We start from the raw sequence: 23,798 nt of genomic DNA on the forward strand, positions 1-23,798 counted from the left end.
GTTTTGACAATTCGGCAGCTTTTTATCTATACTTATAATAAATCTGTAGAGAGGTCAATTCTGTACATTAAATATTTTTTCAAAATAACTATCAGGGGGTGATAAGTGGTCGATACTGATGCCAAAAATGCAATCAGTAAAATTTTTGTCTGTCTGTCTGTCTGTATGTTCCTTATAGAAACAAAACCTACTAGACGGATTTTAATGAAACTTGGTACAATTATTCTTCACACTCCTGGACAGGTTATAGTATACTTTTCATCACGCTACAATCAATAGGAGCAGAGTAGTGAAGGGAAATTCTGTTGTATGCAAAATCTAAACCACTCAAGTTAGACAATTGAAATTTGGCATGCAGGTACCTTAGATACCGTAGAGGTATACTAAGAAAGTAATTCCCGAAAATCCTACGGGAACGGGAATTAGCGGGAAAATCCTTTTGTATGAAAAATCTAAACCACTCAAGTTAGACGTTTGAAATTTGGCATGCAGGTACCTTAGATACCGTAGAGGTGTACTAAGAAAGGAATTCCCGAAATTCCCACGGGAACGGGAATTAGCGGGAAAATCCTTTTGTATGAAAAATCTAAACCACTCAAGTTAGACAATTGAAATTTGGCATGCAGGTACCTTAAGTACCGTAGAGGTGCACTAAGAAAGGAATTCCCAAAATTCTCACGGGAACGGGAATTAGCGGGAAAATCCTTTTGTATGAAAAATCTAAACCACTCAAGTTAGACGTTTGAAATTTGGCATGCAGATACCTTAAGTACCGTAGAGGTGCACTAAGAAAGGAATTCCCGAAATTCCCACGAGAACGGGAATTAGCGGGAAAATCCTTTTGTATGAAAAATCTAAACCACTCAAGTTAGACCTTTGAAATTTGTCATGCAGGTACCTTAGGTACCGTAGTGGTGCACTAAGAAAGGAATTCCCGAAATTCCCACGGGAACGCGAATTAACGGGAAAATCCTTTTGTATGAAAAATCTAAACCACTCAAGTTAGACGTTTGAAATTTGGCATGCAGGTACTTTAGTAAACTTAAAGCTTAGTTGCAACAGGATATTACAAAATTCCCACGGGAACGGTAGTTAGCGGGAAAATCCTTTTGTATGAAAAATCTAAACCACTCAAGTTAGACAATTGAAATTTGGCATGCAAGTACCTTAAGTACCGTGGAGGTGCACTAAGAAAGGAATTCCCAAAATTCTCACGGGAACGGGAATTAGCGGGAAAATCCTTTTGTATGAAAAATCTAAACCACTCAAGTTAGACAATTGAAATTTGGCATGCAAGTACCTTAAGTACCGTAGAGGTGCACTAAGAAAGGAATTCCCAAAATTCTCACGGGAACGGGAATTAGCGGGAAAATCCTTTTGTATGAAAAATCTAAACCACTCAAGTTAGACGTTTGAAATTTGGCATGCAGATACCTTAAGTACCGTAGTGGTGCACTAAGAAAGGAATTCCCGAAATTCCCACGAGAACGGGAATTAGCGGGAAAATCCTTTTGTATGAAAAATCTAAACCACTCAAGTTAGACCTTTGAAATTTGTCATGCAGGTACCTTAGGTACCGTGGAGGTGCACTAAGAAAGGAATTCCCAAATTCCCACGGGAACGCGAATTAACGGGAAAATCCTTTTGTATGAAAAATCTAAACCACTCAAGTTAGACGTTTGAAATTTGGCATGCAGGTACTTTAGTAAACTTAAAGCTTAGTTGCAACAGGATATTACAAAATTCCTACGGGAACGGTAGTTAGCGGGAAAAAACATTTGTATGAAAAAATCAAATCTAAATAAAAGGAGAAACTGACTGACTCAGTGACTGACATATATCAACGCATAGCCTGAACGGCTAAACGTAGGCATTTGAAATTTGGAAGGGACATAGCTTAGGTACCGTAGAGGTGCACTAAGAAAGGAATTCCCGGAATTCCCACGGCAACGGAAATTAGCGGGAAAATCTTTTTGTATGAAAAATCTAAACCGCTTAAGTTAGACGCTTGAAATTTGGCATGCAGGTACCTTAGTTAACTTAAAGCTTAGTTGCAACAGGATATTGCAAAATTCCCACGGAAACGGGAGTTAGTGGGAAAAAAACATTTGTATGAAAAAATCGAAACCGCGTAAGATAGATATTTTCAATTCAATTCAATTAAATTATTTATTGCATTCCATGTAGTACAATAGGGTGTTACATAGGCATAGGAACTAAAACATGGACCCTATAGGGCACAGCAACGTTGAAGGGAAGAGAGGAAGTGTGTATTAAAATTAAAACTCAATGAACAATCAATTAAAAAAAAAAACAATTCAATCAATTGATTCAATCTAGCACGCATGCATACCTTAGTAAATATAAAGTTTATTTTTGGCTGTATTTTGAAAAATGGGAGTTATTGGAAAAAAAAATGTACTTATGAAAAAATCTAAACTGCATAAGTAGGGTAGGGCGGGGCTAGTTGAGCAATTTTTCACTTGAGCGGATATAGTTCCTCAATAATAAGTCTCAATGAGTTGTTATGCGGCTTGATGGATTAGTAATTTATCCCTTAACAAAAGTGTCCATAGTAATTTTTTTGTAACAAGTCGAATTTAAGAGCTACAACTGTTTAAATACAGAAAGTCAAGTAAGCTCAATGTACCCCACAGGTGAGGTAAGTTGAGCAAGAGTATGGGGCAAGTTGAGCACTAAGAATGTCTAACCAAACCATGGGTTCAATGTTGACTAGAGATGTAAAATATGTGTTTGACAATCAGCTCTTTATTTATTTAGTCTTTTAGTGACAGAACAACAAAACTTAAAGTAATTTTCTTTGAATAATTAACCAAAACTACAATCAACAAAACATTAACATATCTTATGATTAACTTCAGCATTAGATTCAGTCTTTCTGTTTAAAATCAGACTTAAATGTTTATATTATTGCCTATATTGCTTATATCTTAAAAAAATATTAATTAGACCTTTGAAACTTAATGGTCATTGTCACTGTTGCAATTGACAAAAATGAAATTAAATTTATATAGTCTTAGTGACAGAAAAACAAAACTTAAAGTAATTTTCTTTGGATAATTAACTGAAAATAGAATAAACAAAACATCAACGTATCTTAAGACTAACTTAAGGATTAGATTCAGTCTTTCTGTTTAAAATCAGACTTAAATATCTTAAAAAAATATATTAATAAGATCTTAGCAACTTAATCGTCGTTGTCACTGTTGCAATTGACACAAACGAAAGTAAGACCAGCACCTGGAACACATTTTGTATGTGCCCATTCCCTGCAAACTTGGCACTGGATCCAATTTTCTCCTGGTAAACTTTTAGCATAGTCTTCGCAACAAATCAGACAGGAATAATTATTATCATCACTTTCATCACTTGACTGGAGTATTTTTTTACAGACACCCTTCTTCCTTTTCTTACCCATATTCTTCTTTGGCTTCTTAATTTTTTTTGTGGTTTTCTTTTGCTGTTCTTCTAAAGCGTTCTTTTCGGGAGTGTCTGTGAGTATTGCAGCTTTCCTCTTTCTTCTATTAATTTTAGCTGCTTTTCTAGGGGCAGCCTTTGGGTATGGTCGTACAATTTCCGGGGAAAATACTTGAATTAGGTCGATCGTCTCGTTTTCTTTGTTGCTTAGACCAGGTTCGGGTTCAGCTTGGCTGGTGGAGGCAGAAGGGGTGGTATTAGGTTCAGTGCTAGACATCACAGCTTGCTCTGGATAATCTTTTTCCGGCTCGATAGTTTCTGGTTCAGGACGATCGGTTACAAATGATGGTGAAAACTCATCCTCACCAAATATTTTTGAATTATACGGGAAGATGCCTGTCTTTCGGAAACCGTTAACAATATTGATACTTGTCTGAGCAAACGGCAACGAATCAGCGACAATTTTTGGTATATCATAAATAGTAAGGGTTTTCCCCGGATTGTTTCGTAGCCATGCGTCTTGAGCAGCAGCGCAATACTTTTTGAACGGTCCAAAGACTGACACATCCAAGGGTTGTAATTTATGGCTACAATGCGGTGGAAAGGACAGCATTACAACTCCATTCTCTTTGGCCAAAGTTAGTGTCTTTACGTTTAAGTGAGAGGAGTGATTATCCAACACTAACAAAACAGGGCGCTCCATGGACGGTTTCACATGTTTTATAAAATGTTCCATAAACTGATAGAATTCTTCGTCTGTAACCCATCGACTGGCATTGCCTGCTCCTATACATTCAGGGGGACCACCGTTAAGAAAGTGTGTCTTAAACTGTTTTCTTGGAAATACAAACATAGGAGGTACAGCATTTCCAAGAGCAGATACAGCAGTTACTACTGTAACATTAGTCCCTCGTTCCCCAGAAGTCATTGCGCCGACGTTGCGCTTACCTTTGGCAGCTACAATTTTATTTGGTTTCAGCACAGTAGATACTCCTGTCTCATCTATATTCCAAATGTCTGCCGCAGTAAATCCATATCTATCCATTACTTCCGCTGATTTCTCAAAAAAAACTTTAACATTCTGCTCATTAAATGATGTTGCCCTACCAAGGCTGGTGGGCTCTGGTTTACGTATGGATAGCTCCAGATTTCGTTTTAAAAACATCGTAAGCCATTCTTTTCCGGCCATCTTATTCGCAGTCCAGCTAGGTGGAATTGTAATGCCAAATTTAATAGCACATTCGTAGGCAAGGCGACGGACGTCTTTTGGAGAATATCCATTAAAGATTGATGCCATTTGTAGCAAGTATTTTTTCAGAGAGTCTTCCTGTGTAGGAGAAAATACTTGCCTCGGTGTTGCATAGCCCATGGATGAATCACCACCTTCATTTAATTTCTTCAAAAATCTTGTCAAAGTCATCCGTTTGATACCAAATTCTTTAGCGGCAGCATTAACACTTTTTCCTTCGTCATTGACAGCCTTTGCAGCATTTTTTAAATCTTCAGTAGTGTAAGAACATCTTGTAGTCTTCCTCTTGTAAGTCCGCATCCTAACAAAAAATAAAACATTCATTACTTTAGTTGTTTGAGTCGTGGGGTAAGTTGAGCAACTATAGCTCAACTAACCCCAACCCGGGATTTTAGAACAAAAGTGAGGTTATAAAAAAATCGTAAGAATTGTACCCAGAACCTCTCTACATATCAAAAGTACAATAATTATCTGGAAGATTAACACTTACCTGATTGAAAACAGACAACAATTGATTAATACAGACGAAAATTTGCAATAAACGACGTTTTTACTTTTTGGGCACAAAATAAACAAAACGCACGGGCGCTTCACTCATTCGTCCAGCCGCCACTAGCGATCGCGTGGTGATTACCCCTCCCGCGACTCCTTCTTTCCGCCATACGATGCTTATGCGTATGGTGAATAGTTTGCGAGATATTTCGATTGCTCAACTTGCCTCTATGCTCAACTAGCCCCGCCCTACCCTATGCACTCCCACACACACAAAGATCTCTCTCTTATATAACACGCCACGCGGACGAAGTCGCGGGCAAAAGCTAGTATTACATATTATTATGAAAAAGCATCAAGAGCTGACTTTTGACCCCAAAATTCCACCTAAAAGACGCAAGGACCTTGTATGTAAGCAACCATCCTTTGCACGCACTTCCTTTATTCAGAAGTTTTATGCTTTCCTAGGTTCCTTTCTTTACAACAGAGTTAATAGAGAACTTCAAATATACTCCCTGAATAGTATAGAATGTAAAAAGAAAATTACTTCGTGGTTAATAAGCCTGGATTATGAAAGAACAGAAGCTGTGCTCAATGTCATTCGTTGACCAGATAATGGTATATATTATAAATTTCGTGCGCTGTTGTAGTCCATTGAGCATATACCTGCCTCATCTACACGTATCATACATGTCAAACACACACACACACACACACACACACACACACACACACACACACACACACACACACACACACACACACACACATACACGCACACACACACACACACACACACACACACACACACACACTCACACACACGCACACCTTTCATCTTCCTTTTCAAATGTTTAATTGTTATATACCTATACATACAAGTATGTACTAAATAAGGACAATTTATTTGGCTAAGTTGTTATTATCCGTTGGGAACAGGCGCTGCATGCTGAGATACAGGTTTCACCTATATCAGCTGCAGAGGCTTATTACCTTACCTGTTATAAATATGTTATTAGCCTATGAAACAATGTATTGCACTGTACTATACTTTATATGAAGAAATAAAATAAATAAATAAATTTCTGAGATGTATAATTATTACAAGTTGATTGAGAACCCTTCAGCTGACGACATGTCTCGATACACGTCAATTCAAATTAAAGGCGAAGAACTTGTAGCTGAATCCATACTAATATTATAAATGCGAAAGTAACTCTGTCTGTCTGTCTGTCTGTCTGTCTGTCTGTCTGTTACTCTTTCACGCCTAAACGGCTCAACGGATTTTGATGAAATTTGGTATGGTGATAGATGATAACCTAGAAATGGTCATAGGCTATAAATAATCACGCCATCGTTCTTACGGGGTAGGCAGTTGGCAGATAACTAAATTGATTTAGTGATTTGTAGTCGTTTTTGTTGGGACTTTTGCTCTTTCACGTCTAAACGGCTGAACGGATTTTAATGAAATTTAGTAAGGTAATAGTTGGTTATCTAAAAACGGTTGTACGATCAAATTGATCACGTCATCGTACTTAGGGGGTAGGAAGTAGGCAGAAAACTGAATTGAGTTAGTGATTTTTTTATGGTTTTTGCTGGGAGTTTTGTCTATCATGCCTAAACGGCTCAACGGATTTTGATGAAATTTAGTTAGCTGATAGATAGTAATCTAGAAAAGGATATGGCCTATTAATATTTATGCTATCGTACTTAAGGCGTAGGCAGTAGACAGAAAACTAATTAGATTAGTGATTTTTAATTGTTTGTTTTAAAAGTTTGCCTCATTCACGCCTTAACGTCTGAACGGAATTTTATAAGACTTGGTTAATTTAAAGATAGGATCTTAGGCACGGACACAGGCTACTTTTTATGGCGGGAAAATACCTCATTCCCGCGGAAATCTAGATTTCGTGATCGTGTCAAGAAGCGCATGACGCCATAGCTACTGGAATGATTTCGATGTTTTTTTTTAAACTGAGTGACTTCAAGTTAGTATTTGATCACTTTTCTAACTTAGAGGGTAGGTAGGCGCCATAATTTAGGGAATTTATGATAAAATTTTGATGCAACTGTCTTTATTAAACAGTTATATCTCATTCCTACAGGAACCTACACATAGCTATAGCTAGCTATCTATTAACATTAAAACTCTTTCTAGAATCACATTACGCCAATTAATTGATCTGATTTGTATAAGTTTTTTTATTCAACTGACTGTTACATTACATACAGATAAAATCTAATTACTTACACCACATAATTAATATAGTACTACATGACTAGCTACGCTTTAAACTTGAGGAGGTAATTCGATAGACATTTATACGAACTTTAAGCCCAGTAATCAATCATAGTAATAAGGTAATACTCATTTTAGACAAAGAAACGGATAGGTAATCAGTTCGTCAACGAAATTATAACACCTACACTTAGTTTGTTTACTATTTAACGAGGGAAAATAATCCTTACTAATATTATAAATGCGAAAGTAACTCTGTCCTGTCTGTCTGTTTCGCTTTCCCGCTTAAACCTCTCAACCGATTTTGATTAAATTTAGCACAGACAATCTTTAGACCCTGAGAAAGAAAATAGGATACCTTTTATTGCGAAAAGAAGGGACGAAGAGATTGAAATAGGGGTTGAAAGTTTGTATGGGATATTTTAATCTATACTTATAATAAATCTGTAGAGAGGTCAATTCTGTACATTAAATATTTTTTCAAAATAACTATCAGGGGGTGATAAGTGGTCGATACTGATGCCAAAAATGCAATCAGTAAAATTTTTGTCTGTCTGTCTGTCTGTCTGTCTGTCTGTCTGTCTGTCTGTCTGTATGTTCCTTATAGAAACAAAACCTACTGGACGGATTTTAATGAAACTTGGTACAATTATTCTTCACACTCCTGGACAGGTTATAGTTTACTTTTCATCACGCTACAATCAATAGGAGCAGAGTAGTGAAGGGAAATTCTTTTGTATGAAAAATCTAAACCACTCAAGTTAGACGTTTGAAATTTGGCATGCAGGTACCTTAGATACCGTAGAGGTGTACTAAGAAAGGAATTCCCGAAATTCCCACGGGAACGGGAATTAGCGGGAAAATCCTTTTGTATGAAAAATCTAAACCACTCAAGTTAGACAATTGAAATTTGGCATGCAGGTACCTTAGATACCGTAGAGGTGTACTAAGAAAGGAATTCCCGAAATTCTCACGGGAACGGGAATTAGCGGGAAAATCCTTTTGTATGAAAAATCTAAACCACTCAAGTTAGACGTTTGAAATTTGGCATGCAGATACCTTGAGTACCGTAGAGGTGCACTAAGAAAGGAATTCCCGAAATTCCCACGAGAACGGGAATTAGCGGGAAAATCCTTCTGTATGAAAAATCTAAACCACTCAAGTTAGACCTTTGAAATTTGTCATGCAGGTACCTTAGGTACCGTGGAGGTGCACTAAGAAAGGAATTCCCGAAATTCCCACGGGAACGCGAATTAACGGGAAAATCCTTTTGTATGAAAAATCTAAACCACTCAAGTTAGACGTTTGAAATTTGGCATGCAGGTACTTTAGTAAACTTAAAGCTTAGTTGCAACAGGATATTACAAAATTCCCACGGGAACGGTAGTTAGCGGGAAAATCCTTTTGTATGAAAAATCTAAACCACTCCAGTTAGACAATTGAAATTTGGCATGCAAGTACCTTAAGTACCGTAGAGGTGCACTAAGAAAGGAATTCCCAAAATTCTCACGGGAACGGGAATTAGCGGGAAAATCCTTTTGTATGAAAAATCTAAACCACTCAAGTTAGACGTTTGAAATTTGGCATGCAGATACCTTAAGTACCGTAGTGGTGCACTAAGAAAGGAATTCCCGAAATTCCCACGAGAACGGGAATTAGCGGGAAAATCCTTTTGTATGAAAAATCTAAACCACTCAAGTTAGACGTTTGAAATTTGGCATGCAGGTACTGTAGTAAACTTAAAGCTTAGTTGCAACTGGATATTACAAAATTCCCACGGGAACGGTAGTTAGCGGGAAAAAACATTTGTATGAAAAAATCAAATCTAAATAAAAGGAGAAACTGACTGACTCAGTGACTGACATATATCAACGCATAGCCTGAACGGCTAAACGTAGGCATTTGAAATTTGGAAGGGACATAGCTTAGGTACCGTAGAGGTGCACTAAGAAAGGAATTCTCAAAATTCTCACGGGAACGGGAATTAGCGGGAAAATCCTTTTGTATGAAAAATCTAAACTACTCAAGTTAGACGTTTGAAATTTGGCATGCAGATACCTTAAGTACCGTAGTGGTGCACTAAGAAAGGAATTCCCGAAATTCCTACGAGAACGGGAATTAGCGGGAAAATCCTTTTGTATGAAAAATCTAAACCACTCAAGTTAGACCTTTGAAATTTGTCATGCAGGTACCTTAGGTACCGTGGAGGTGCACTAAGAAAGGAATTCACAAATTCCCACGGGAACGCGAATTAACGGGAAAATCCTTTTGTATGAAAAATCTAAACCACTCAAGTTAGACGTTTGAAATTTGGCATGCAGGTACTTTAGTAAACTTAAAGCTTAGTTGCAACAGGATATTACAAAATTCCCACGGGAACGGTAGTTAGCGGGAAAAAACATTTGTATGAAAAAATCAAATCTAAATAAAAAAGAGAAACTGACTGACTCAGTGACTGACATATATCAACGCATAGCCTGAACGGCTAAACGTAGGCATTTGAAATTTGGAAGGGACATAGCTTAGGTACCGTAGAGGTGCACTAAGAAAGGAATTCCCGGAATTCCCACGGCAACGGAAATTAGCGGGAAAATCTTTTTGTATGAAAAATCTAAACCGCTTAAGTTAGACGCTTGAAATTTGGCATGCAGGTACCTTAGTTAACTTAAAGCTTAGTTGCAACAGGATATTGCAAAATTCCCACGGAAACGGGAGTTAGTGGGAAAAAAACATTTGTATGAAAAAATCGAAACCGCGTAAGATAGATATTTTCAATTCAATTAAATTATTTATTGCATTCCATGTAGTACAATAGGGTGTTACATAGGCATAGGAACTAAAACATGGACCCTATAGGGCACAGCAACGTTGAAGGGAAGAGAGGAAGTGTGTATTAAAATTAAAACTCAATGAACAATCAATTAAAAAAAAAACAATTCAATCAATTGATTCAATCTAGCACGCATGCATACCTTAGTAAATATAAAGTTTATTTTTGGCTGTATTTTGAAAAATGGGAGTTATTGGGAAAAAAAAATGTACTTATGAAAAAATCTAAACTGCATAAGTATGCACTCCCACACACACAAAGATCTCTCTCTTATATAACACGCCACGCGGACGAAGTCGCGGGCAAAAGCTAGTTAGATATAAAATTACGACAAAAGATTAGAAATGATGCACCGTCAGGAGCCAACGCGGGCAACCTCAATGTAACGAGTAAATTACCAAAAATGGAGTTAGCCAAATTCGACGGCGATGTTTTGAAGTGGCACCAATTTTGGGACCAGTTTTCATCTAATGTAGATACACGAAATATCAATGACGTGGATAAATTTTTGTACCTCCAATCGGCATTGGAAGGTGAAGCAAAGAGTGCAATAGAAGGTTTAGACACGACGAATAAAAATTACACCATAGCGGTATCGACATTAAAGGAAAGGTATGTAAAACCGGGTACTATTATCGATACGCATTATACTGCACTATATAGAATCAAAACAGCGGGCAAATCGGTTTCTGATTGTCGAAGAGTTTTCAATGAAATTGAAAGACAGTTGAGAATGAAAATGGGTACAGAGACTGATAGTATAGCAAACATACGGCAGTATAGCATACATATAAGTATTTGGAGCAGATTATATCGGCTAAGGAAGCGTCCAGTAGGATGATAGAGGAAACAGTTGCATTGGAAATGCCCAGTACGAGTGCAGTAGTACGTGTAGAAAAGGTGGGAAGTGATTCTGAGTCTAGGGATTGTAGAGTTCTTTTAGATTGTGGCAGTCAAAGGAGCTATATTACTAGCAAAATGGCCAAGATATTATGTTTGCAACCGCTAGAAGACAATAAGTTATCTGTATTTACTTTCGGAGCGAGTCAGCCACAAGAAATCAAAGGCCATTAGTTATACAAGAAACATTTATTGAGAAGCTGTGTAGGTTCATACATGCAGGTGTCAAAAATTATAAAATTGTCTCAACAGCATGTCCATGTCGGACAAATAATGTCATTATTAAGCATCAAGGAAATAAGTAAGTACCTAATAATTAGTCACATTATAAACATTTAGTCAATTTCAAATATCATTGTTGTTCAAATTATTCATTCAAGTCATAAAATTCCTTATCAACTAGCCAATTTTTAGACGTTTTTTAAATGTCTTGCCCTCTAACAATTTTATTTCGGTGGGTAGTGATTGAAAATTCGTATGGCTGATATAAATACACTTTTATATAATACTGAACCGTTTGATGATGGAAGATAAAAGTTATATAAATATTTGGAACGTAAGTTTTTCCTAACTGAACATTTCTCTATAAAATATTCCTTATGATATTTTACCCAAAGGTACAAATTTCCAAAATATAAATACATGTCAAGGTTAGTAAGTTGTCAGTCTTAAATACATTTCTAAGTGATTCAATTTGGTACTTTCTATAAATTATCCGTATACATCGCTTCTGCAAAATAAACACTGATTTGACGTTTACAGAATTGCCCCAAAAAATTATTCCGTATGACAGTATGGGATAAACAGTGCCATAGTAAGCACTTATTGTGACCGCAGTTGAAGCCACATTTGCTAAAATGGACAGTGCATAACATTGGCTTTCCAGTTTAGGTTCGTATCTATAGTTATGCCTAGAAACTTTGTGTCAGATACTTCTTAAATTTTTTGTCCTTCATTTATATTGGTTATATTTTTGTATGTTTATTATAATTTTTAAATGCTATAATTTTAGTCTTTTCAATATTTACTTTTAGATTTATACTTCTTAACCATATTTTTACTTTGTTAGTTAACTTTCAAATCTTGTCTAGAACGAACTATCACAAGATCATTCACGCCAATGCAGTACCTCATATTACGAACAGCATTCCTAGTCCTAATAAATTATGGAAACCACTGCCCTATTTTTCCCTAAAAAAGTAGTATGGTGAAATGCTACACCGACAAGAGCGTGGCTCTTAAATTGATGATGATGATGACGTACCCTGTTGATGGATACTTTAAATTACTTAAAATAAAATAAGATAGCTATTAATGAAGAAAATAAATATAATGAAAATGCGTTAAAATACCAAATAAATACAAGAAGATTTGGACATCTGGCGAAAATTAAATAAATATAATAAGTAAAAATGTGGTGCGGTAATCAACTTATGGTGATGGAAGATGGAATTAAGGAAGATCAGGGAGCCATCCAGCGGAGTATTGTTCGAGTCGGATATAAGAGGAGATAAGATGCAGGCAGCCGGGTGATGATGTAGATGGTGTCTGATGAGGAGGCAGCCGGGAGTTGTGCGAAATCATCGTCTTGCGAGTTTGTCATTACATTACGGAAAAGTGGTTAACAACATTATTTTGAATTTTATCAAGAATGAAGAAGAGGTATTTAACTATTTACGATGTATTTTAAAAATATATGATATGAAAGTGACTCTCATCTAACATTACTTTAGGTCACTTACATACATAATGTAACGTTAGTTTATGAATCAAGTTAATCAAATTATTTAAAAGCATTTATCAAATTAATCTAAAAAGGTGCGCACCTGACCCTATTAAAGGCATTTGAAGACTATTTTGCTTTCATTTCTTATTTTAAATATAAGTCTAATACGTACTATAAGCCTCCGTGCTTAGCGTTTATAATAACAATGCATAGTTTTAATTCATAACGTTATTAAAATTTTATGCTATTACTATCTAAATATAAATCTATATTTCGTTAATAATTGTACTTATATGTATCTTCAGCGAATAACAATTATTCTTGTCTTAACTCAATTTATTTTCAGAAATTAGAAACTCAATTCGAATATATACTTTACGTTTGAGGATTTGTTTGCTTTTGTAGGCGGTTTAAAAGAAAATTTTATATAGAATTAATAAATATATACACGTAGTACGGAATTACTTTCAAAACGTAAACTACAGAATTGAACAATTTAACATAATTATTACTGTATTTTTTTTCTCTCTCTCTCAATTTCGATAATTTACGAAGTAATACCAATTAAGTACCAATTAGCAGTGGAATAAGTAATATAGGAAAGATCTTTATCAGTCTAGGCACATTGATTTAATCACTTGTGTAATCTTGTGTTTTGAGTTACAGACTAACAGTATTTCCTGAAAAGGTAAGTGTAAACAGTAGATATTCAGTAGCTCATCATTTTGTTTAGAATTAGCATTTTTGTTTATAAATGACGATTATTAAAAGTTATCCAAAATGTATTAACATATTCTATTTTATACTAGCTTTTGCCCGCGACTTCGTCCGCGTGGCGTGTTATATAAGAGAGAGATCTTTGTGTGTGTGGGAGTGCATACTTATGCAGTTTAGATTTTTTCATAAGTACATTTTTTTTTCCCAATAACTCCCATTTTTCAAAATACAGCCAAAAATAAACTTTATATTTACTAAGGTATGCATGCGTGCTAGATTGAATCAATTGATTGAATTGTTTTTTTTTTAATTGATTGTTCATTGAGTTTTAATTTTAATAAACACTTCCTCTCTTCCCTTCAACGTTGCTGTGCCCTATAGGATCCATGTTTTAGTTCCTATGCCTAAGTAACACCCTATTGTACTACATGGAATGCAATAAATAATTTAATTGAATTGAATTGAAAATATCTATCTTACGCGGTTTCGATTTTTTCATACAAATGTTTTTTTCCCACTAACTCCCGTTTCCGTGGGAATTTTGCAATATCCTGTTGCAACTAAGCTTTAAGTTAACTAAGGTACCTGCATGCCAAATTTCAAGCGTCTAACTTAAGCGGTTTAGATTTTTCATACAAAAAGATTTTCCCGCTAATTTCCGTTGCCGTGGGAATTCCGGGAATTCCTTTCTTAGTGCACCTCTACGGTACCTAAGCTATGTCCCTTCCAAATTTCAAATGCCTACGTTTAGCCGTTCAGGCTATGCGTTGATATATGTCAGTCACTGAGTCAGTCAGTTTCTCCTTTTATTTAGATTTGATTTTTTCATACAAATGTTTTTTCCCGCTAACTACTGTTCCCGTGGGAATTTTGTAATATCCTGTTGCAACTAAGCTTTAAGTTTACTAAAGTACCTGCATGCCAAATTTCAAACGTCTAACTTGAGTGGTTTAGATTTTTCATACAAAAGGATTTTCCCGCTAATTCGCGTTCCCGTGGGAATTTGGGAATTCCTTTCTTAGTGCACCTCCACGGTACCTAAGGTACCTGCATGACAAATTTCAAAGGTCTAACTTGAGTGGTTTAGATTTTTCATACAAAAGGATTTTCCCGCTAATTCCCGTTCTCGTGGGAATTTCGGGAATTCCTTTCTTAGTGCACCACTACGGTACTTAAGGTATCTGCATGCCAAATTTCAAACGTCTAACTTGAGTGGTTTAGATTTTTCATACAAAAGGATTTTCCCGCTAATTCCCGTTCCCGTGAGAATTTTGGGAATTCCTTTCTTAGTGCACCTCTACGGTACTTAAGGTACTTGCATGCCAAATTTCAATTGTCTAACTTGAGTGGTTTAGATTTTTCATACAAAAGGATTTTCCCGCTAATTCCCGTTCCCGTGAGAATTTTGGGAATTCCTTTCTTAGTGCACCTCTACGGTACTTAAGGTACTTGCATGCCAAATTTCAATTGTCTAACTTGAGTGGTTTAGATTTTTCATACAAAAGGATTTTCCCGCTAACTACCGTTCCCGTGGGAATTTTGTAATATACTGTTGCAACTAAGCTTTAAGTTTACTAAAGTACCTGCATGCCAAATTTCAAACGTCTAATTTGAGTGGTTTAGATTTTTCATACAAAAGGATTTTCCCGCTAATTCCCGTCCCCGTGGGAATTTCGGAAATTCCTTTCTTAGTACACCTCTACGGTATCTAAGGTACCTGCATGCCAAATTTCAAACGTCTAACTTGAGTGGTTTAGATTTTTCATACAAAAGGATTTTCCCGCTAATTCCCGTTCCCGTAGGATTTTCGGGAATTCCTTTCTTAGTATACCTCTACGGTATCTAAGGTACCTGCATGCCAAATTTCAAACGTCTAACTTGAGTGGTTTAGATTTTTCATACAAAAGAATTTCCCTTCACTACTCTGCTCCTATTGATTGTAGCGTGATGAAAAGTATACTATAACCTGTCCAGGAGTGTGAAGAATAATTGTACCAAGTTTCATTAAAATCCGTCCAGTAGGTTTTGTTTCTATAAGGAACATACAGACAGACAGACAGACAGACAGACAGACAAAAATTTTACTGATTGCATTTTTGGCATCAGTATCGACCACTTATCACCCCCTGATAGTTATTTTGAAAAAATATTTAATGTACAGAATTGACCTCTCTACAGATTTATTATAAGTATAGATGACTAAATAACTTTTTAGCACACATAGACTTCATTCACTTCTAATTCGTAATGAAGTAAATAATTTCAATAAGTATGCAATTTCATTTTTTATACCATTGAGTGTTGTTATTTCATACAATGATTAATAATGATTATTTTAGTAGCGAATATTAGTAGATTTATTTTGCATTTTCTGATTCACAGTTGACATTGAAGATATAAACAAATGTATTAAGTAAACTTAAACATGACGAATAGACAAATTCAATTTCTCTTTACTGAAATAGGTATTAGACTATATAATATATATACGTTATTTCGTGATTGATTATTGGGTATTAACTTATTCATTCATTATTATTTTTACTACAGAAAACCATACGTAGATAACTTGATCTATTAATTAAACCCTTATAGCAATAAAACGCATGAAGAACTTTAGGAAACAATAAAACTATTAAGCAGATAAAAGTCGTAAAATTAGAAATAAAACATGATAAGTAGGTACAATGATACAAAAATATATCATCGTTTATCATTCTGCTTAAAGCGTCACTGGATACTTGTTATTGCAATAGAACAATTCGCTTACGTTGCAGTTGTATGCAAGATAGTTGCATAGAAGCTCGAATAGCTGGTTGATTAAAATAGCCCTGCAAATGGCTACACGTTACAGGTTCGATTCCTGTTCAATAATTTAATTATTATTTTTGATCAGTGTCGTTTATTCTTTCAGCTCTTCATTTTTGAGAACAGTTACTTTGTCTAGTTAAATGTTTACACTTAAAGAATTATTTCAATTAAGTAGTTGATTTTGTTATCCATTAATATTCTGTAAAAAATATAGGTACTCACTTCGAACTGAGCAGCATTATCAAATTCATAAGTCAGGACAAGAAGGTCTACATTATTAAATACAAGTAAGAATATATCAGTTTAGTGTGTATTGTATATGTACAATAACTCATCTGTATAAAGGATAGAGCTTAGTAACGTCGCAATTTGATTTTAGCTGACGATCTCAAATATTTCTACTTCGCTCCAGCTCAAGTAACTGGGAACGTAATCATGATGTGTATTCGTGATCAGTAGATAATATATATATATTTAAATATTTTTTAGATTTGAATGTTTATTGTGTATATTTAGTAGGTACCGTTCGTCCTTTTGATTAGTAGAGACGCGTTTCCAATGTAGGAATGTTGATGTTTTTAAACAAAAGAATCATTTTCATGCGAAGAAAAAAAAACGTATGTAGTAAGTGGAATTATTAAAAAAAAATGCTTTAGTTAGCATCGTGAAATGACTTAAAAATGTTATTAACACTTTGGTAGATAAGCTTACGTAAGCAACTGGACTGATCACCCAAATGCAACACGAATGTTTTGTTAGCCAAAGCGTTATTTAAAATTAATGGAATGAATGTATTGAAAAAGTTATGATATGAAATTGAAAGCTCAAAATAGGAATGAGAGTAAAACGTAAAAAGAAAGTAAGTAATATTCAATATGCGGTACAGGTATGAGGTATATAGGGTTCAGGTCCTTCTGTTTGTCACAGTGTGAACGAGCTTCCTCTGAGAATGCTGTTGGAGACCTTTATGTAGTTGTCTTAATTCTGACTCTATAGATAATACATTGTGGGTCAGATCCTTCCATTCGATCATGGTGTAATCGAGTATTCTCCGTGAGAAAAGTTGGTGTCCAAATGAGACTTAAAAATGACCACAATTATTAATAAGGATGTGCGCACAATCCATATTGAGCACTATGTTGCCAATAAATGAATGAATAATTATATTAAATGAAAGAAGAGTACCTCATATAAATATAATAATATAAATAAATGAATAAATATAATACGAGTAAGTAGCCGGCTACTCAAAATAAAATACCAAAGGGATGGTATTAAGTGTACCGATATTGCATCAAAAGGTTTGGTAGGAAGAGATATTGCATTAAAAGAGGTATTGTAAGTAGAGATATTGCATTAAAGTGTTTGATAGGAATAGATATTGCATCAAAAGGTTTGGTACGAGGAGATATTACATTAAAAGGTTTTGATAGGAATCATTAAAAGGCATTTGGAAGTTGTTTTTGTAAGTTGTGTGTGTTGGTTGTTGTGTGAGTTGCGATACTGCATTAGAAGGCGAGGTTGTGGAATTTGCCAATTGCATTAAAAGGCCAGGTTGTGTGAGTTGGTTGTGCGATACTGCATTAGAAGGAGAGGCTGTGCAAGTTGCGATAATGCATAAAGTAGCGATAAAGAAGTATTAAGTAAATAATGAATATTAAAAATGAAAGAAAAAAGTTGAATAAGCAGCAAGAGACAGAATAAGAGAATTGTTTAAAATGAAAAAGTGTTCAATCTGATTTTAGATTTGACAAAATAAATTAATAGATCATGAACGGTACGTACCTACGTCTTTTGTAATCCTAATTCTATAATCTTAATAAGTATATATTCATTAAAATGAAAACAATATTATAAATATGAATAAAAATATAGTAATTAAATAAATATATAAAAAACACCATTAGAAATAAAATAAATAAAAATAAAAGTAAATATCTGTGCATTGTTGTTATTATTACATTGTAAGAATATTATTGTAATCAAATGTTAAGATAATTATGATAGTGTTAAGATTTTAAGGCGGTTAAAGGACATTTCCATTATTTTTCCGATAGACCAGTTAATTTTACTTTAAACAAAATCAGGTCTTAATGATAGATAAAGTTTTTATAGGCATAATGTATCGTATGGAAACAAATATAATAATACAATTTTCATAAGAAACAGTTGTCATTACAGTTATTAAAATTGCTTTAAGTAATTGCTTTGTATGTGTAATTTTTAAAAATGTTACTTATCATCGATATCATATTATTGTTTTCGTTACTAAGGATTATTTTTATAAAATGAATTAGAATTGATTATGTACGAACAAAAATACACTTTCATAATATACAGGTAATACTGCATAATATTGTGATTTGTTAAATGAAATTTAGGTGACCATAAAACAAATGAGGTTATAAATAAAAAAAAGGTAAATTATAAAAAAATATATTATATTGTACTGAACTTAAAATTTTGAGTCATAGTAACATTTGCCTTTATATAAGTATGAATGTGTAAAAAAACAAAAAACTAATTTGTATTTTTTTTTTTCTCTAAAAGGAGGGAGGTGTAGTGTGTACCTCCACACCCATGTAATATACATATCTATGTTATATGTCATTATCTATAGTCAGACAATAAACGACCGTCTTAGAAGACACACGTCTTATATTTAACTCCACAACTCCGGCGTCCCACAGTGCACCTATATTTAGTTAACTCCCATTTTGGATGGATTCTTTCGGAGATGCGACATTTCTGAGGACAATGTAGCGGATAAACTGTCTTGCCTTACATATTTTCAATCTAGTATGGGTTGTAGTCCATTTAATGAACCCGATCCTCCATTAAGGAGTGATAGTCTTAAAAGATTGTGGGACCTTGAATCTATCGGTATTACGGATTCCCCAAAGGCAAGTCGAGACGATGAAGCTATTAGGCAGTTTAATGAGACGACTGAATACATCGACAATAGATATCATGTCAAATGGCCATGGATCGACTGTCCACCTTCTCTACCATCGAACTTTGGTTTAGCTTGTGGGAGGTTAACCAATCTACTGAAACGACTTGACCGTGATGTTTTACTAGCTTATAACAATGTTATAAAAGAACAACTAAATAAGGGTATCATTGAGGCCATTCCAAATGTTCTACCGAATTCTGACCATCCTATACATTACCTGCCGCATCACTGTGTTGCACAAGGAGAGAAGCTCTGCATAGTTTACGATGCATCAGCCAAGACCAAGGGCAATAAGAGCCTTAACGAATGCCTTTACCGTGGGCCTCTGATGTTAGAAGAATTGACTGGACTTCTGTTACGCTTTAGAGAACATCGCAACAATACCTATTGTTGCAGATGTTGAGAAAGCCTTTTTACAAGTCGGTCTTCAGGACATAGATCGGGATGTAACGCGATTCCTATGGATTAAAGATCTTGAAAGGAGTGTAGCAGCTGATAATTTAGTACATTTTCGATTCTGTCGTGTACCGTTCGGTATAATATCAAGTCCTTTTTTTGCTAAATGCTACAGTTAGACATCATTTAACGAAGGGAAATAAAGCAATACTAAAACAAATAGCAGATGACTTGTACGTAGATAATTTAGTCACAGGTACGGACTCCATTCTTGAAGCGACCGAACTGAATAAAGCAGCTAAAGCCGCTTTCAATGATTTGTCTATGAATTTACGAGAGTGGAATTCAAACTCAACGGAGTTTCGTGGAAAGGTACCTTCACAGTTTCTTAACAAAGAAATTAATAGTATAAAGGTATTGGGTTTAGAGTGGATGTACGGGACACGTCCGAACATAACTTTATGCTGAGGCGGCGACCTACATTTAGGCGCCGCGCGATATTGTAAATTAGCTATAATTAGTGTGCAATAAAACTTCATAGTGACAATACGTTTGTTTACTTTCTCAACTTTAACTTTATGTGCACTCGACAACGACCTTCAACTTAACCAACTTTACGATATATGGGCTATAAACTGTGGCTCATACATTTTGGTCCTTCGAGCCTGTGTAGTGTGAGTACAGTGATAGCGGATCGGTGCGTTTGGCCTCCCATAAGCGGGTCTCACCAATCGTACTGAGAAGGCGCTAACATCGCTGTGTCGTTAACGGCACCTACTTCAACAACCTACTACGAAGAACTTGGTGATCTCCTGAAGGCTACAGAACCTGTAGTATTCAGACCAACAAACCAGCGCAACGTAACTAATCTTGTAATAACTTATGTCTATAACTAAGTAACAATGGAATTTGTGAAAGATTTGGTAGAAAAACTTCTTGAGAAACAAGAGCATTGTTTTGGTAACATCAAACGATTGAAATCCAACTATAAAAAGGACAGCGCGTCGAGGAAAAGCCTGGATTACCTGACGTCACGTCTAGAAACTCTGGAAGTTTACTGGAAAGAGTTCCAGAGCAATCATGACATCTTAATGAAGAGCAACCATACTGATGATAAGTATTTTCAGGGAAATACTTATGAGCACACTCTAGCGATGTACAATGAGGTAAGAGAACACACACACACACACATTTTATCTCGTAAAAGTGGTTTGTCAACTAACAAAGAGCTGACTGCCGATGAAATTACATCTCAACAAGACATACCACCATGTCAAAATGACAGTGAACATCAGGAAGAACTTAGTGCGGATCATAAAAAGCTTATGCGACGACAAGTACTCAACTTTAACGCCTTGGAACGTGCTATTTCAAAGGTTAATCTCGAGAACATGGCAGAAAAATGGGAGCTGGAGGATCATCTCTGCATCCTAAAAACTAAGTGGGAAGCCATAGACAAGATTCATTGGGAGCTAGATTATGAATTGAGGGGAGACCAGTGGAACCGCTACAAACAGCAATACCATCAGTGGGAGACGAAGTATGATAACTTAAAAAAGTCTCTAAGTGAAAAGATGTGGTCAAGAGCTAACTACAATAAAACTATCCCTGCCATGGTCATTCCGGAATTTAACGGAAACTACAACCAGTGGATCTCGTTCCGTGACCTATATACTGAAACCATACATAATAACACACAACTTACTAAATGCCAGAAGATGCAGTACCTTAAGACAAAGCTAAAAGGCGAACCTGAGAAGTTAATCCAACACCTTACTTTAAGTGTTGACAATTACGACTCGGCAGGGAAGATCATACAGTTATAAAAAAACTTCATGACACACTTTTAGAGTGCTTAAATGGGTTACATAACCTAGGACTAGATGTCGAAACTTGGGACCCATTGATAGTACATCTACTGCTACCGAAACTGGATGCAGCTACTTATGCGGACTACATTCACGATCTCGAGAACCCTAGAGAACTACCAAAGCTACAGGAGTTTCTGGACTTTCTGGAAGGCAAATTTATGGCGTATGAAGCTCTAAAGCAGAACCAACATCAAAAACCTCAACAACGTATTCAATATGGTAATTATAATGAACAAAGGTCGACGAACTTTAAGAAACCAGAAAAGTGGATAAAGTCGTATCATGCCACTGTCCGATACTGTCCATTATGTAAAAAAGATCATGTGCTGATGCAGTGTACTACATTTCTAAATATGAATACGAATATTAGAAATGAAACAGTTGCCAAGCTAAAAATATGCAAGAATGCTTGTTTAGTCACGGCGAACAACAGTGCTTGTCGAGCAAAACCTGCAAATTGTGTGATAAACATCATCACACTTTACTGCATGTCAACCAAACTAGCAACAGAAACTCTGAAGAAACCCGAAATCACATACCATCAACTTCCAGGTCCTCCAACCACGTCAACGCCGACGATCAGGAGGTTCTACTAACTACTGTGCAGTTAGCAGTAAAAAATTCGGAAGGGAATTACATAACTTTGCGTGCACTATTAGACCAGGGGTCTCAAGTTACACTGGTCACTGAGAACGCCGCACAGCGACTGCGACTACCGCGACGAAAAATGAACGCTATCGTCTCGGGTATTGGAACAACACTTGGTAACTGCAAGGGTTTACTCACATTGGCGTGTAAGTCAATACATTCATTTATTCATTTATTTGGAGGCCTGGAGCCTATAGTACAGGGTAACCTAGTTTAGGCTCCAGCCTCCACAAACATAAGTTAATTACTTAAGTCAAAATGTAACTTATCACTATGTATTATGTTGTGGAGGTAATAAACGATTTTTATTTATTATTTATTTATTTATTCCGATTTTGCATTCCACACTGATGCATTTATTATGAAAAAACTAATAAACAACTTGCCTAACGCGAATTTAAAATCTACGAACTGGAACTACTTACAAAACTTAAAACTAGCAGATCCCAACTTCAACGTGCCCGGCCCTATCGACATACTACTCGGAGCTGATATCTACTCTAAGATTATTGATGATGGAGTCCTGCGCCGGGACCACAACTCCCCTGTGGCACAGCAAACTAAACTGGGGTGGATCCTCAGCGGCGGTATAAAAACTTTCAACTGCCTCGTAACCTTGAGTGAACTAGAAAACTCGATGATGAAGTTCTGGGAGACGGAAGACATTACACTACCAGATCCATCAACCAACACAGAAAACTTCTGTGAACAACACTACGTAGATACTACGGAGAGATTGAGCACAGGCCAATACGTAGTAAAAATGTCATTGAAGCCTGATTTATGCGAAAAACTGGGAAAAACTAGACCACAAGCAATCTCACAGTTTCTACAGCTTGAAAGAAAGATGGCATATATTCATCAAGGAATATATACAACTGGGTCACATGAAACCAGCTGACGCAACAAACAACAAACTTGAAGCTTTTTTACCTCATCACGGCGTACTACGAGAGGGGTCAACGACCACTAAACTTAGAGCGCTATTTAATGCGTCCATGCCGACAAGCACAAAATATAGCCTAAATGATCTTATGGAAAAGGGCCCCAACCTACAAAGGGATATTTTAACGCTTATATTAACATGGAGATCATACAAATACGCTCTCACAGCCGATATAGAGAAAATGTTCAGGGCCATTTTCCTACACAGGGATCAACAGACGTTACAGAAAATCATATGGAGATTTTCGTCCGAGGAACCGCTGCAGGAATGGCAGCTCTGCACCGTTACATACGGAACTAAAGCGGCGCCATTCCTTGCTATGCGAACGCTACAACAACTAGCCGCTGATGAAGGACATGCTTACCCGCTAGCAGAGAAAGCATTGAGATCGCAATTCTATATGGACGACGTCATAACGAGTCATAACACGGTGGAAGTAGCAAGGACACTGCAAAATGAACTATATTGTTTACTATTGAAAGGTGGTTTCATATTACGTAAGTGGGCGACCAACGAGCCTACTGTACTACAAAATGTGTCGGAAAAACAGAAAAGTCAAGAGCACGTCTTCAACTTTCA

General features: G+C 35.9%; 1 protein-coding gene and 1 long non-coding RNA gene across 4 annotated transcripts; both read left to right on the forward strand.

Annotated features, from left to right (window-relative positions):
• The first annotated feature begins 415 nt into the window (after nt 1-415).
• On the forward strand, nt 416-8,980 carry LOC126381378 (uncharacterized). Of its 3 annotated transcripts, none has more exons than XR_007568791.1 (3): nt 416-492; nt 895-914; nt 8,896-8,980. It is a non-coding gene; the product is annotated as an uncharacterized LOC126381378 (long non-coding RNA). The 3 variants fall into 3 exon arrangements; XR_007568790.1 differs by lacking the exon at nt 8,896-8,980 and adding an exon at nt 1,317-1,401; XR_007568789.1 differs by lacking the exon at nt 8,896-8,980 and adding an exon at nt 1,183-1,267.
• A 13,654-nt stretch (nt 8,981-22,634) lies between these two features.
• LOC126381382 (uncharacterized) lies at nt 22,635-23,174 on the forward strand. Its single transcript, XM_050030870.1, has one exon. The coding sequence runs from the start codon at nt 22,635-22,637 to the stop codon at nt 23,172-23,174; it is 540 nt and encodes a 179-aa protein (XP_049886827.1).
• Nucleotides 23,175-23,798: the final 624 nt, after the last annotated feature.

This window comes from Pectinophora gossypiella, unplaced genomic scaffold (assembly GCF_024362695.1).
Source record: "Pectinophora gossypiella unplaced genomic scaffold, ilPecGoss1.1 Pgos_48, whole genome shotgun sequence".
In the NCBI taxonomy this organism is placed as follows: Eukaryota; Metazoa; Arthropoda; class Insecta; order Lepidoptera; family Gelechiidae; genus Pectinophora; species Pectinophora gossypiella.